Raw genomic sequence first — 16,463 nt, 5'->3', positions numbered from 1 at the left:
TGCAGTGGCAGACCTGTGTAAGAATTGTCAGAGCTCCCTATGGGTGGCAAAAGAAATGCTGCAGCCCATAGAGATCTCCTGGAACCCCAATACCCTGGGTACCTCAGTACCATATACTAGGGAATTATAAGGGTGTTCCAGTAAGCCAATGTAAATTGGTAAAACTGGTCACTAGCCTGTTAGAGACAATTTGAAAGAAATGAGAGAGCATAACTACAGAGGTTCTGGATAGCAGATCCTCAGTGAGACAGTTAGGCATCACACAGGGAACACATACCTATAGGTCACAAACTTATGAGCACTGGGGACCTGACTAGCAGGGTCCCAGTGACACATAACAAACATACTGAAAACATAGGGTTTTCACTATGAGCACTGGGCCCTGGCTAGCAGGATCCCAGTGAGACAGTGAAAACACCCTGACATACACTCACAAACAGGCCAACAGTGGGGGTAACAAGGCTAGAAAGAGGCTACTTTCTCACACAACCCCCCCCCCCCCCCAAACAAAGGACAATAAGGCTAACCTTGGCCAGTTGAGACTTTATTGTCTAAGTGGTGATAAGTAGAGAGTAGCTCTGCAATGGACTAGTTACTCCCTTTATCATACACTATATGGTTACTTCCCTGTGGGGATGTAAACCACCCTGTTTGAAGTTTTTTTAGCTAAGCAACAATGTGAAGATGTATTTTCAGAGTTTCTATCAGTAAGTTTTAGTTTAGAGCAGTGGGAATTGTCCACTGAACCTATTTGTAATGCTGGAAATGCCAGACAGGGATGCTGTCTCAGAAAAACCATAGCTGGGCAAAAACTTTGTCCATATAGCTGGAAGAGAGAACAGGGATGCTGTTTCTCTTGAGTTGGAGCAGGGCAGGGATGCTGTCCTATGAGCTCCACACTAGGGCAGGGATGCTGTCCTAAGTGTTGTGAGGCAGTGCAGGGTTTCTGCACTAAGGTTTCTCTGGGAGGGTTGGAGGGATGCTCCATGTTAACTAAAATGGTGCTTTTTTTCTCACCAATGTTAGTTATCCCACAGAGAGGTACTTCTACCTCAGGGAGTCCAGCTTTGCCAGCTGATGATTCCCTGGGAACAGGTGCCACCCCAGGAGAGGTTTCTCCCACCACAGGAATGGTATCCTGAATGGTAGGGTGGTTAGGGGATACTGTGATACCCTTTTTACCAGTTGTTGGAGAGGGATCCTGAGTTGTCAGGCCTTCTCTCCTTTGCTTTTTCATTTCAGTAGAAATGAGAGGGAACAATTCCTCTGGGATGCCCAGCATGGCTGCATGGGCATAAAACTCTACATCAGCCCAACCTGAGGCCTCTAGGTCATTACCTAAGAGACAGTCTACAGGTAAGCTAGGTGATACCACCACCTGCTTAGGGGCAGTAACTCCACTCCAACTAAACTGAATTATAGCTAAGGGAAGAAACGTAGTGGAGTTATGGACATCAATAATCTCATACTGTTGTCCAATGATGTGTTGATCAGGGTGCTCTAGATTTTCAGTCACCAAAGTGATACTGGCACCTGTGTCCCTGTAGGCCAAGCCTCAACACCATTTATTGAAACTGTCTGCCTGTACTTATCCATTGTAAGGGGACAAGCAGCCAGTGTGGCAAGGCCAATGCCACTAGGTGTGACAGAAACTGTCTTGGGACTGATTACCCCAGTTTCTACTATGGACCCATAAGTGAACCCAACTACACCCTTAACTTGACTGTTGCCAGCAGTCCCACCACTAGTACCACTACTGCTAGGGGCACTAGAGCTTGATGTATTAGTGGTGGTAGGCTCAGGGGGTTTACCTGGACAGGACTTATCCCCTGGCCTATGGCCTCTATATTTACACACAAAGCACCAAGGCTTTTTAAATTGTCTAGGTTGAGAAGAAGAGGAAGAATTTGTTTTATCCCCACCCCCTGAAGAGTGTTTAAGATTTGAAGTGGGATATTTGGTTTTACCCTTGTCCCCATGCTTATCTTGAGATTTTTCACCATCTTTCTTCTTATTGTTCTTTTTGTCACCCCCTGTATGAACTTTTCTGTTCACCCTTGTTCTGACCTATTTGTCTGCCTTCTTTCCCAATTCTTGGGGAGAGGTCAGATCAGAGCCCACCAAGTACTGGTGCAACAAATCAGACACACAATTATTAAGAATATGCTCTCTCAGGATCAAGTTTACTGCCATGTAACCACCCCTCCAAGGCCTTCACTGAATGGTCAATGAAATCAACCCAGTCTTGTGAAGACTCCTTTTTGGTCTCTCTGAACTTTATCCTGTATTGTTCAGTGGTTAAGCCATAACATCCAGGAGTGCATTCTTAAGAACTTTGTAATCATTGGCTTCATTTTCTTTCACAGTAAGGAGCCTATCCCTACCTTTTCCACTAAATGATAGCCATAGGATAGCAGCCCACTGCCCTTGAGGGACATCCTGTACAGCACAGGCCCTCTCAAGTGCAGCAAACCACTTGTTAATGTCATCCCCCTCTTTATAAGGGGGAACTATCTTGTGCAGATTCCTGGAATCATGCTCTTTTGCAGGATGACTATGGGGAATACTGCTGCTGCCACCATGGGTTTCTAAACCCAACTTCTGTCTTTCCTTCTCTACTTCTAAGGTCTGTCTATCCAAATCCAGCTGTTGCTTCTTGAGCTTCAGTCTGGTTTGTTCCACTCTCAATCTATTGAGCTCCCTTTCTAACATTCTGTCATCAGGGTGGGTGGGAGGGACATGCCTTGATACAGAAGTATGGTGAGAATGGACAGAAGGAGACCTGTCCCTTACAGAAGGCACCCTAACAGCTTGGTTAACAGAAACATCACTTCTACTGTGGTGAGAAGGAATACTCTTGCTATGATGTGAGACAACACCATCTGTATGGTGTGACTCTACATCAGTACCAACTATGCTAGACTGTCTAGTAATGGGCAGGCTAGGAAGTTTCTTTTTCTGAATCTTTTCCTAGGGGAGTCCCTGGATCAGATTGGGAACCATTAGCTACTTTTTCAACAGATGGGGCCCTTCTGGCCTTATCTTGTTCTCTAAGCATGTTAAGCAACAATTCCAAAGAAGGATTCTTCCCTACACTCAAACCTCTCTCTATGCAGAGACTCCTTGCTCCTTTCCAGCTAATGTGATCATATGCAAGTTTGGACAGATCAACAGTTTGGCCTGTGCCAGACATTTTAGAAAGAGTTTAAGTGACAGAAAAAGTGAGAAAAAGTTTTTCAGAACTTTTAGAAAGACAGAAAAAAAAACGTTTTAAACTTTTTAAGAACTTTTAGAAAGTTTGGAAGTACTTTTCAGCACTTAGAAAAGAGTGAAAAGAGGAAATGCAAAACTTTTTAGTTATGTGTACATACACTGAACTTGTTTTGTATATTTTTCTCTTATGAAAAGTACAATGACAAAAGTTGTAAGTAGTCTCAAAGCACTTATCCCACCGCTGCACAACCAATGTATGAGGCTGGACTGGCTTGTAGTGAGTACCAAGGGGTACTTACACCTTGCACCAGGCCCAGCTATCCCTTATTAGTGTATAGGGTGTCTAGCAGCATAGGCTGATAGATAATGGTAGCTTAGCAGAGCAGCTTAGGCTAAGCTAGGAGACGAGTGAAGCTCCTACAGTACCACTAGTGTCACTTGCACAATATCATAAGAAAACACAATACACAGATATACTAAAAATAAAGGTACTTTATTTTTATGACAATATGCCAAAGTATCTCAGAGTGTACCCTCAGTATGAGGATAGCAAATATACACAAGATATATGTACACAATACCAAAAATATGCAGTATAGTCTTAGAAAACAGTGCAAACAATGTATAGTTACAATAGGATGCAATGGGGACACATAGGGATAGGGGCAACACAAACCATATACTCCAAAAGTGGAATGCGAACCACGAATGGACCCCAAACCTATGTGACCTTGTAGAGGGTCGCTGGGACTATTAGAAAATAGTGAGGGTTAGAAAAATAGCCCACCCCAAGACCCTGAAAAGTGAGTGCAAAGTGTACTAAAGTTCCCCAAAGGACAAAGAAGTCGTGATAGGGGAATTCTGCAGGAAAGACACAAACCAGCAATGCAACAACAATGGATTTCCCGTCGAGGGTACCTGTGGAACAAGGGGACCAAGTCCAAAAGTCACAAGCAAGTCGGAGATGGGCAGATGCCCAGGAAATGCCAGCTGTGGGTGCAAAGAAGCTGCTACTGGACAGTAGAAGCTGAGGTTTCTGCAGGAACGACAAGGGCTAGAGACTTCCCCTTTGGAGGATGGATCCCCCACGCCGTGGAGAGTCGTGCAGAAGTGTTTTCCCGCCGAAAGACCGCCAACAAGCCTTGCTAGCTGCAAGTCGTGCGGTTAGCGTTTTTGGATGCTGCTGTGGCCCAGGAGGGACCAGGATGTCGCCAATTGTGTCTGGGGACAGAGGGGGCGTCGAGCAAGACAAGGAGCCCTCTCAGAAGCAGGCAGCACCCGCAGAAGTGCCGGAACAGGCACTACGAAGAAGAGTGAAACGGTGCTCACCCGAAGTTGCACAAAGGAGTCGCCAGAGACCAACTTAGAAAGTCGTGCAATGCAGGGTAGAGTGCCGTGGACCCAGGCTTGGCTGTGCACAAAGGATTTCCGCCGGAAGTGCACAGAGGCCGGAGTAGCTGCAAAAGTCGCGGTTCCCAGCAATGCAGTCTGGCTTGGGGAGGCAAGGACTTACCTCCACCAAACTTGGACTGAAGAGTCACTGGACTGTGGGAGTCACTTGGACACAGTTGCTGGATTCAAGGGACCTCACTCGTCGTGCTGAGAGGAGACCCAGGGGACCGGTGATGCAGTTCTTTGGTGCCTGCGGTAGCAGGGGGAAGATTCCATCGACCCACGGGAGATTTCTTCGGAGCTTCTAGTGCAGAGAGGAGGCAGACTACCCCCACAGCATGCACCACCAGGAAAACAGTCGAGAAGGCGGCAGGATCAGCGTTACAGAGTTGCAGTAGTCGTCTTTGCTACTTTGTTGCAGTTTTGCAGGCTCCCAGCGCGGTCAGCAGTCGATTCCTTGGCAGAAGGTGAAGAGAGAGATGCAGAGGAACTCTGATGAGCTCTTGCATTCGTTATCTAAGGAATTCCCCAAAGCAGAGACCCTAAATAGCCAGAAAAGAGGGTTTGGCTACTTAGGAGAGAGGATAGGCTAGCAACACCTGAAGGAGCCTATCAGAAGGAGTCTCTGACGTCACCTGCTGGCCCTGGCCACTCAGAGCAGTCCAGTGTGCCAGCAGCACCTCTGTTTCCAAGATGGCAGAGGTCTGGAGCACACTGGAGGAGCTCTGGACACCTCCCAGGGGAGGTGCAGGTCAGGGGAGTGGTCACTCCCCTTTCCTTTGTCCAGTTTCGCGCCAGAGCAGGGCTAAGGGGTCCCTGAACCGGTGTAGACTGGCTTATGCAGAAATGGGCACCATCTGTGCCCATGAAAGCATTTCCAGAGGCTGGGGGAGGCTACTCCTCCCCTGCCTTCACACCATTTTCCAAAGGGAGAGGGTGTAACACCCTCTCTCAGAGGAAGTCCTTTGTTCTGCCATCCTGGGCCAGGCCTGGCTGGACCCCAGGAGGGCAGAAACCTGTCTGAGGGGTTGGCAGCAGCAGCAGCTGCAGTGAAACCCCTGAGAAGGCAGTTTGGCAGTACCAGGGTCTGTGCTACAGACCACTGGGATCATGGGATTGTGCCAACTATGCCAGGATGGCATAGAGGGGGCAATTCCATGATCATAGACATGTTACATGGCCATATTCGGGGTTACCATTGTGAAGCTACACATAGGTAGTGACCTATGTGTAGTGCACGCGTGTAATGGTGTCCCCGCACCACAAAGTCCGGGGAATTTGCCCTGAACAATGTGGGGGCACCTTGGCTAGTGCCAGGGTGCCCTCACACTAAGTAACTTTGCACCTAACCTTTACCAGGTAAAGGTTAGACATATAGGTGACTTATAAGTTACTTAAGTGCAGTGGTAAATGGCTGTGAAATAACGTGGACGTTATTTCACTCAGGCTGCAGTGGCAGGCCTGTGTAAGAATTGTCAGAGCTTCCTATGGGTGGCAAAAGAAATGCTGCAGCCCATAGGGATCTCCTGGAACCCCAATACCCTGGGTACCTCAGTACCATATACTAGGGAATTATAAGGGTGTTCCAGTAAGCCAATGTAAATTGGTAAAATTGGTCACTAGCCTGTTAGTGACAATTTGAAAGAAAGGAGAGAGCATAACCACTGAGGTTCTGGATAGCAGATCCTCAGTGAGACAGTTAGGCATCACACAGGGAACACATACCTATAGGTCACAAACTTATGAGCACTGGGGTCCTGACTAGCAGGGTCCCAGTGACACATAACAAACATACTGAAAACATAGGGTTTTCACTATGAGCACTGGGCCCTGGCTAGCAGGATCCAAGTGAGACAGTGAAAACACCCTGACATACACTCACAAACAGGCCAAAAGTGGGGGTAACAAGGCTAGAAAGAGGCTACTTTCTCACACATTCTCAGATCACTTTCTACCTCAATGAGCCTCCTCCATATTCCTAAAGCCCTGCATTATATCAATTGACTTCAGTTTGTTGCCTCTCCTTTTTTCCTTCGAATGATACATTTCTACTTTTTATCCCATCACGCTTACTCTCTCTGGACACCGCCTGCTCTGTCATATATGCTAATGTTTGCCGTGAGCTCTATTATTGCATTTCTGCAAATTGCTGAAACCTCATTTTAGAGATAATAAACTCTTTTGTATGTAATACCCCTGCACCCCATCCTGCTCATTTATTAATCTCACCAGCCAGCTGCATAAACTCACGTAGCCCCCACTAACGATCAGACCTAGCTCCTATTAATTTAATCTACCACAAAGAATCTTAAAGTAAATGCATAAATTAGTTTCATTGAGAGCACAAGATTAATCACAATAACCAATAAAACACTGGGCTAGCCACTAACCTTGGGTCCCTTTAGCAGAGAGCTGCCCTGCGTCAAGCACTTAAATGTCTAGTCAGTGGTAGTAGCCTCTGTGTCAATGCAGTTACAATACAATACAACCAAATAAGTTTTCGTTTTGAGATTTGGGTGTCGTAGCTTCGCTTCATGGAGACGATATTTAGGATACGGTTGCAACTCCTTGAACATTAACGTCCATGTAGCTTCAGAAACATAGCTCAAACTGAAATGAACATTTAATCTTTGACTTTAAAAAGTTTGCCATTTTGTTTAGATTGTGAGAGCCAACTAATAACTGTACTAGTAAGAAACTTGCAGTATAGAAACAAAATATGAGTAAAGCATGGTGGAAGGCTCTGCCGGTTATAAAAAGATCTTTCAATAATCATCAAACTGGATCCAAGGTAGAACATGCAGCGATTCCTTTTTAGGATGACTTTCTGAATCCCATTCAAAGATAACTAGGTGCAATAAATCATACAAGTTATGTTCTGACCTCGCTGATGAATTTCTGTCCAATCTAGAACAGACAGCTTGATGATCAGGATACAAATGCGAGAAGAGCATGCATTTGAAGAACTCGCTCATCAAGACAGAGGCGTCGTCCCAGATATTTTGATAAAACAACCAAAATACTGGTGCTGTATGGTGATGGCACTTTAACTGAAAATGTATCCATTGATAGTTTTCTATTGCCTTTTCTTTTGAATCTCACCTCTCTTGTTAAAAAAATGAAGATGTTTTCAAAGGGTTTATGAGCTCAGTTGGGGACCAGACATTTTGATTTTAACATTGAATGCCATAACATGCTCAGTTCAAATTTACAACGGTCCCATAGCAAGAATATATTCCAGAAACCAAAGATCTGTTTCTTTTTTATTGAAAAGCATGCCAGTCTGCTGCTTAATATGATCCGCATTAAAAACACTACTTTACTGTCAACTGACCTTTTTTTCCCCATTTATGTGGGTTTGCAAAGTTGCACAAATGACTGCAAATTTGACAGAGGGGTGGTGGGAGCAGTAACGTGCCCGGTGCTCCAAAACTGTCAGCGTCACATGTTCCTTTGTTAGATAGATACTTATGTAAAATGGAAAGGAGAGCAGCAAAAAGCTACGCCGGTATGTAGACACTTCAGAAGCCAACTCTCTCAACAGCCGTATAACAATGATAGCAACCAAACAGATGTGGAATTCTTAGGTATGAAAATGGAAGTCACTCAAAATATGTTAGCTGCATCGATCTTCTGAAAAGAAAATCAACAAATTCAATCCTTGAAGCTCAGTCTCGTCATTCAGACAAACTAAGCAAGAGTGTTCTGCTTGAGGATCTCTCTGGGCCACGAGAAACAAGAACACAGATGATAACTACCAGCAAAATTGTTCACAAATGTACTCTAGTTTTGTGAAGAGCAGATAAAGCTCTAGACACACAAATGCCAAAGGAGTACAATCGATGAGTGAAACAATGAGCTGCTTTTTGAAAATAAAATTCTGTCTGTATTGCATCTTACCAGGTTGATCTCTCAATTCAGTGTACAAAATTGGGAGCTCAGGTAAATAATTATAAAACACCATCTTCTGTTTACAGCCAATAAGAATGTTCCTCCAGACAAAATAGAAGCATTTACACATCAGCATTGTATTTGCGGAATGTGCTCGCAATAACTCACAGCCTCATAAAGATATGAGAGAATCAAGGCCATCCTGCTGTAATAGGCTTTTATAGCTCTGGAAATTGGTAAAAGAGGTCCATCTATTTTCAGCTGTCAAATGGAACTGAACAATGGAGGCAAAATAAAACCATCTTTTTACATGACGGATTTTCTCAATTCATTAGAACCTTTTACAGCATGGTCAGCCGATTGTGTGAAGTGATGTCATCTGGAAGCATTATAAGAGCAGCAAGATTTCGTATAATGGAACATATACAACACATTTAAGAAACTCTAAAATATACGATATCTTTATATTTTTATAAAAAAAAAACATGAACGAAAAAAGACAGTTGAAATTTCTTTTGGACTGGACTCCACACATAATAAAATGAAAATTTGAGTTGAATATCAGGCAATTGGAGCCATATCAAATTTGCAAATGTGACTGTTTGAGTCTAAAAGAGAGGCGTACTTATCAAAACAATCTGTTTTGCTGTGAAAAATAATTTTTGAAAGAGGGCCTGTCATTTAACTGGTATATTAATGAAGCCAGTGATGTCAGTTTTGCTAATGGATAACATTTGTGTAGTCTCGAGGCATGATCATGACTTGACCTTAAAGGGATGTGGCTATTTTGGTCTGTAAGAGTGAGAGATTTGAAATTAGTTTGTTGTGTTTCAAGAAGTCTGAAGCTTTATAGAATGACAATTCCTGTGCTCTCTATGTAATGTATCAAGACTGCTTATTTGGACTATTTGATGTTTTGACCTCACTTTGGATAGTTGCACAGTTCACTTTTTATTTATGCTTTTATATATTTATCACTTGTATAGATGTAACAACCAATCAACAGAGCATATACATCAAATGCACAAAAAGGCTACAATAAAGCAAAAAGGTGCCAGTTAGAGAAGAATAGAAGGCTCAGTAGGCCTAATTTGATGTAGTTCGACTTCTGGAAGCACTTTCATTGTGCAGCACCAGGAGAGTCCAGGATCTGAGAGTACATTAACACGACTGAAGCAGTAAAGGGGTGATGGCTAGGAAACATAACAGAGAACCCAAGGAGAAAGGACCAGAGTCGAATATCAGGCCCCAAATTTGGTCAAAGACTGATATTTGGTCCTGCAATCTGTATATGATCTCTGTTCACAGTGTACCTGGAACTGTCAGGACAGTACCAGTTTCACTGATGGATAATTCCAGAGGGAGTATTACTTCCCGACAGCATTACCAAGTGTTCTGCCTAATATCAGTGCTGCTTTCCATAGATTTAATAAACATTCGAACAGAGACTTTATCAGCCAGTGTTTTTCGTTTCAGTGACTGCTGCGGACCTGTTTTTTCCCAGAAATCAGTTTCAACAGACACAGACTTATGATGGAGGCCCTGCCACCTCTGGATGTTCTACGCATCTCTACCGTCCTGGAAGACACACTGGACCAGCTCGCCATCCTGGGATACATTATGCCTGTGTCCTACCAGGGCAGACCAGACGCGGGAATTGTAGGTACCCCATCTGTCAATAACAGCACATTCAGCGTTTGTATTCCAGAAAGAGGTAGACTTATGAGCCATGTCCCATATGCTACACAAGAGGTGTTCCTCTCTTTGTTTCGCACATCTTAGTTTTCTTTCTGTCTCAACTAAAGTGTTTTTGCTAATCCTGCTCGAGACTGCCTTTAGAAAATTCCTCAAACAGTGCAAATCACTTAGTTTTATTTCACCCACTACCCAGACTGGGAGGGATACACAACCACATCCATAAGAGTCTATTTAAAATATTTTGGCACTCATCAGACAGACCTGCAGGAATGAATCATTACACGTGGTTGTAGTCTTTGATGGAGATAATACCCATGACTACAATTAGGCCCCCTCTGACCTTTATGTTTTTTTTTGCTGTAGATTGTTGGAAATGAAATAGGCAAAATTCTCAAAACCCAGAAGCTGCTAGAGTGCAAGTATGAGCAGCTGATGTCGTCCCGGGCAGAAGTTCGCCAAACCGTCCATCTAGAGTCCAAGAAACTTGCGGAAATAGGTCAGCAGGTCCAGGAGATTGGTGGGGAGCTGAAAATGGCCAACAACCTCTTCATCAAGAACATGAAGCAGAGCCCACTGACCTCAGACAATCTCAAGAAAGTTCAAGCAGACCGGTAAGATCACAGGATCCATATAATCATTTCATACAGACTATTTAAGTCACAATTCTGCCTTTTCCGACTAGTCTCATCATACTTGTTACATCTTTTCCGTGACCTCCTGAAAGTTTCTTCTGGTGTCTCCCACGCTCAGTTTTACTTGCTTCTTTCCATGCCTATGCTGAACATACTAGTTAAACCTACCTCTTTGCCTTCATTCTAGGCTTGTGTTCCAGTGGGATTATCTGCAGTTTTTCCTTTCTTGTCAACTTTTCTTACTCCTACTGATCGTCTCTTTGCTGAGCTGTCCCTACTTGGTGCTAGCCCCTTCCCCTTTGTGGATGTATGCGAAAACGTTTTTACCACAGACCACTACCTACTCTTAAAAAATGAAACTGAAACATTTCATTTTTTTCTTTTTAAACGCAGCCTGTTTTCCTTTAAGGAAAATGGTCTGCATTTAAAAAATAGATTACTTTATCTAAAAACAATAACAGGCATGGCAGGCCACCATGCCTGTGATTTTTGCGATTCCCGGTGGGTCGCAAATTGCGGCCTACCTCATTAAAATGAATGAGGCAGGTCTATTTGCGACCCAACGGGAATCGCAAAAAAAACAACTCAATGGAGTGTCTTACATTTGGAATTTCGATTCGCATAGAATCGCAATTATGGAATCGCAGTTCCAATTATTCATACATGTGGCCCTAAATTCTTTAACCCTCCCCCCCCATATGCATTGTGCATTCTGTACAAACGCTATGCTTTTTGCTAATTTCTCAACGGGACTGGCAACACCAGAAGTGCTGACTTTAATGCAATAAACAGCATTTGTGAATGTCATATATGTAAACACAATTATGAATGTCTGTGTTTACCTGTGTTGGTACATCGAAGCTCAATCTGATTGGCTTTGCAAATGCTTATTAACGTTTTATGGCCCTCTCCCCTTTATCTTTATCAACTCTCCTCCCGAATCTTGCCCTTCCTGCTTGCATCCCTCCCAGCGGTCCTTGCCCTTCCTGCTTGCATCCCTCCCAGCGGTCCTTGGCCTCCCTTCTTGCATCCCTCCCAGCGGTCCTTGGCCTCCCTTCTTGCATCCCTCCCAGCGGTCCTTGCCCTTCCTGCTTACATCCCTCCCAGCGGTCCTTGCCCTTCCTGCTTGCATCCCTCCCAGCGGTCCTTGGCCTCCCTTCTTGCATCCCTCCCAGCGGTCCTTGGCCTCCCTTCTTGCATCCCTCCCAGCGGTCCTTGCCCTTCCTTCTTGCATCCCTCCCAGCGGTCCTTGGCCTCCCTTCTTGCATCCCTCCCAGCGGTCCTTGGCCTCTCTTCTTGCATCCCTCCCGGCGGTCCTTGCCCTTCCTGCTTGCATCCCTCCCAGCGGTCCTTGGCCTCCCTTCTTGCATCCCTCCCAGCAGTCCTTGGCCTCCCTTCTTGCATCCCTCCCAGCGGTCCTTGCCCTTCCTTCTTGCATCCCTCCCAGCGGTCCTTGGCCTCCCTTCTGTTTGCTGGTTTCTTCTAGTGCTTTAGGCTTCATGATCTCAAACCACATTCACACTTTGTCCCTTCCTACAGGCAGTTTGTGGCTGATGTGATAAACGAGGCACACACTGAACTAAAGACACAAGGAACCTTCAATAGCCTCTTACGTGCTGTAGGAAGAGAAAAGGAGAAGAAAGCTGATTTCCAGAATACTGTGGCAAGGTGAGTTTCCTCTGGTCAAAGTCATCACAAGCTGCGTTTGTACAAATATCAGCCGGTGAGTCTGCTCAAAAACAATGTTCTCTCTAATTTGTTTCTTCTATGTGCGTCAATAAAGGTGCCCTGAAGACAAGCAGCAACTTAATATGCAAGCCCATGTGGTGTGCAAGATTCCAGAATCAGTAGCATAGTAAGAATGTCATGTACCCTGATGCAAATCAGAAAACAAGTGACCCCCCCCCCCACCTCAGGGTTGGTATTAGAAGACACCAATTGCAGAGGCACAGAGGGCTTGGGAGCCACTGCATCATGTTCCCTAATCATTATACCTATAGTAGATATCTGTTCGCTATCTCCGTACCACTCTTCTCTTATCGTTGCACCTTTTCTTATCCTTATCCACCTCCACCCAATCTTGCTCACTTCTCCCCATTTCCTTCCTCGCACTTGTAGTTTTCCGTCTCTCCTTGCTCCTCCTTACCCTCCCCACTTATCTTTCTCTATTTACGCTTTGCCCTGTCTCTCCCACAAACCCCCTCTAGCCCCCTTTCCTCTCCTCATTCCTCCTTTCCCTATCAGATCTGTATCTTGACAACATTTCTCTCTCTCACTCATCTTGTTCCTCTCCTTGTCTCGGATTTCCTTGTTTGTCATCTCATTGTCTACATATCTCTTTCTGGTTGCTTTATCATCCATTCCTTCCTTTTTATTTCCTTCCCCCTTTTCTCTTCTTTCTATATTTCACTCCTCTTTCTTTTCCTCTTCATTTCTTATTTAATTCTTCCATTTTCTATCCGTTCCATATCTCACATTCTCCATGCATGCCTCTTTTTCTCTCTACACTCAAATCTCCCCTCTCCCTCCCACCCCAAAATCTGCTTTCTCCACCATCTTTCTATTATTTCTGTCCTTCTTACTTTTCTCTTTTGCTTCTTTCTTCTCTGGTCTCCTTTTCTCTAGTCTCCCACATTTCTTTACATTCTGTCTTTCCCATCTCCTTGTCCAATTTCTAATGATGTCTTTCCTCTTCCTTTATTTCCTCTTCTTCATATCCTGTTCTTTCCCCACCATTCTCTCCCTCCTTACTATCTTAATCTCACCTTCATAGCTGCCCTCCTTCTCCCAATCTCTTTCTATCCATCTCTATTTAATTCCACCCTTTGGTCTTTCGTCATTTCTGCTTTTTTCAACTTATCTATCACCTTTCACTCTGTCTCCTTGCCCTCCTACACAAACCAAGTGAATCATGTTCGGCCTCTCCTCTGCTGTAGCCTCTGCACTGAGCTTTATCACTTCCTGTCTGGGACCGGTTTCAGTTTGGTGGCAATGACTCTTTCCGAGCCTCTCACAGAGGAAGAGCCCACACAGAGCTAAACTTATTGAGGCACTTCCATAAACTTCCTAGCAAAATGAGGGTGAAACCAGTCTTGGGTTGCTTGTTTTCAAGTTCAGGAATGACCTGGCCTGGCAGTTCACCTGGACTGGTCCTATTGCAGCACAATCAAGACTAATTTACATATGGCTGGGTCCAAATCAAGCTAGCATGGAGGGCAAAAGAACAATGGGTTGGAACGATTGTCAGTGCTTAGACGTATTGCAAGCATTCATCCCATCCCATCACATTTTGAGTGTCTGATGTTAAATAAACTGTAGCCAGTGCAGAGAAAAGAACATCAGAAGAATGTTGGATTGACGAACGAGGAAAGCAATATCAGACACAAATGGTCCCCCTGGGGAGAAAGTTGTCCTTGACTCCCACAGACACTCTTTTTATTGTTCTGGAACCCCTCTTAAAAGGAAAATCTTTGAATATTATATACAATTTTATTAGTTTCAAAACAAGAATGTCATAATATCATAATACCGAAGGTGCTCCTACGCAGTGACGGCGTAGTGCAAGGTGACAAGGTGAGAAACATGCATGCTCTGGTGCTATATATAAATATACATGTGACTGGAACAAATGATGTGTTGTGATAGGATATCTGTCCCTCGGATATCCCTGTCCACATTAAAAACTTAAAAAACAGTCCACACTTATGTGTTCTGTTGACGTTTCGACCCTAATAACAGCTTAACCAGTGCAGGGTCATCATCTGGACGGCAAATATTATGGAGACACCTTAAATCAAACAAACTATCAAGTGCAAGAAATCGAGGATTAAGTCTAAAAAAAAAAACCTTCCTTCAATATTACCCCCCAAAAAGCCTTATTTTACCAGAGAATGTAGGGTTACGCTCTCCCTTGCTCTCAATGGATGATCAAGGTCGAAGAGGCTTCTCCTGATTATTGAAAACAAAACAGAAGACTTTGTAGTAAAATCACGCTGGTGCGTAAATCATTCCCACCCTAATACTGTGGGGTAACCAAGTGCCCAGCCAACAAAGTATTGCAAGTGGGTTTTTCAAAGACTGGCACCCTACATGTTTTACTGGTAGGGATAAGTCCATGCAGTAAAGCCGCAGCGAACAATTGTGCCACCATTTCTTAAATGAATCTCATGCTGCAAGTGCGTGCCATCAATGCAAACAATCTTACATCTCAATAGGACTAAGTATGTGTGTAAAAAATACTATAACCCTGCCTGTAGTCGGTAGGGTTTGGAATTTACACATGAGGCTCAGCATCAGTTGTGTCACCATTAAACAAACCAAGCGACGCTCAGAGACACACAGAAGCAATGCTGTTTAAACCTTCCAGATCCAGTCTGACGCCTGGGGATATTATTAGGGTGTGGAGTGCGCAGTTAGAAGTATCCATCAGAAATACTTTTTCAAGATCACAATAGTTAAGGATTTCTTAAACAGCATTAAAATAGCTTTCTTTTCTGTCAGGTGACCTACTCTGTAAAGGGAGCTCAATATGGCTCTTTCAGAAAGTATTCACTGCCCTCATGAGCCTATTTACGATGCCTCCCTTGAACAACTTTTTTGAAAGCAGCATTATCATCACTTCATGCGCAATGCGATTTAGGCCGTTGCTCCCATAAACCAGATACAGTTATCTATAATAACAAAAGTTATGAAGGACAAACCGGCCTGTCTTACCTAAGGCTGTTTCCAATTTTCATCTAAATCAATACATGTCTTTATCTTCATTTACAATCTGTTGTCTCCAACAGAGAAATGTTTAAATCATAATATGTAATGAGAATTGTTGACAGAACCTAAGACCTTAAAAAAGTTGACACAGCTTTTTGTAAACTGGGTCAGGGTCAGCGCCGTCTATTGTGCTGGTACTTCTGCTTCCTAAACGCCCAGATCCGAAGCAGTCATGAGCTTCGCTGTGAGGCGCTATTGTTCGTGGGCCCTTGGCTCCCTGCATTTACGAAAGATAGCCTATACCCCATTTTGCTCTTTGCACAGAGAACTAATCATGTGATACAATCTTTGCATTTTTTTTTCTTGTGTAAACCCACTGCATTCCATATACTCATTTGTTTGTCTGCATATTTATAATTTGTAACTATGTGCTGCATTTAGTTTTTTTGCACATGTGTAACATTTGCTTTATACTAGTTTGATAGTGCATCAGTGATTCATATGTAAGTATCAATATGTTTTATATTGCTTTATAAAAATAAGTGAAGATGCAACTAAATTAATATGTTAATTCTTGCATTTGATGTCCATTGCATGGGCCGCCCCTTTCAAAACAATCACTACAGTGTACAACGTTTGCTTTAGAATAGTTTTTGATAGTGCACCAGTCATTCATATATATATATATATATATATATATATATATATATGTTTTATAATGTTTTATAGAAAGCAGTGGCAGTGCAACTAGATCAATATGTTAATTCTTGCATTTGATATAATTCGCTGCAAGGCATACCTTTTTCGAAATAATCAAAAACGTGTGTTTACGCTGGGTACAGATAAGTATTAGACAAAGAGGGAAAGTCTGCAGATTCCCATGAGACTAGATTTCATACCAGCAGAGCTATAAACCGTTTTCATGAAGTC

At 43.6% G+C, this 16,463-nt stretch overlaps 1 protein-coding gene across 3 annotated transcripts in view; it reads left to right on the top strand.

Annotated features, from left to right (window-relative positions):
* Nucleotides 1-16,463, top strand: part of IQCG (IQ motif containing G) — a 75,842-nt gene that overhangs the window by 22,552 nt on the left and 36,827 nt on the right. For all 3 annotated transcript variants that reach the window (XM_069212852.1, XM_069212850.1, XM_069212851.1), the window contains exons 4-6: nt 9,973-10,155; nt 10,558-10,805; nt 12,366-12,494. In XM_069212852.1, the coding sequence (XP_069068953.1) occupies nt 10,027-10,155; nt 10,558-10,805; nt 12,366-12,494 (506 nt within the window). In that variant the 5' untranslated portion in view covers nt 9,973-10,026. The remainder of the gene's footprint in view (nt 1-9,972; nt 10,156-10,557; nt 10,806-12,365; nt 12,495-16,463) is intronic.

The sequence above is a fragment of the Pleurodeles waltl genome, chromosome 11, assembly GCF_031143425.1.
Source record: "Pleurodeles waltl isolate 20211129_DDA chromosome 11, aPleWal1.hap1.20221129, whole genome shotgun sequence".
In the NCBI taxonomy this organism is placed as follows: domain Eukaryota; kingdom Metazoa; phylum Chordata; class Amphibia; order Caudata; family Salamandridae; genus Pleurodeles; species Pleurodeles waltl.
This window is presented reverse-complemented; position numbering and strand designations above follow the sequence as displayed.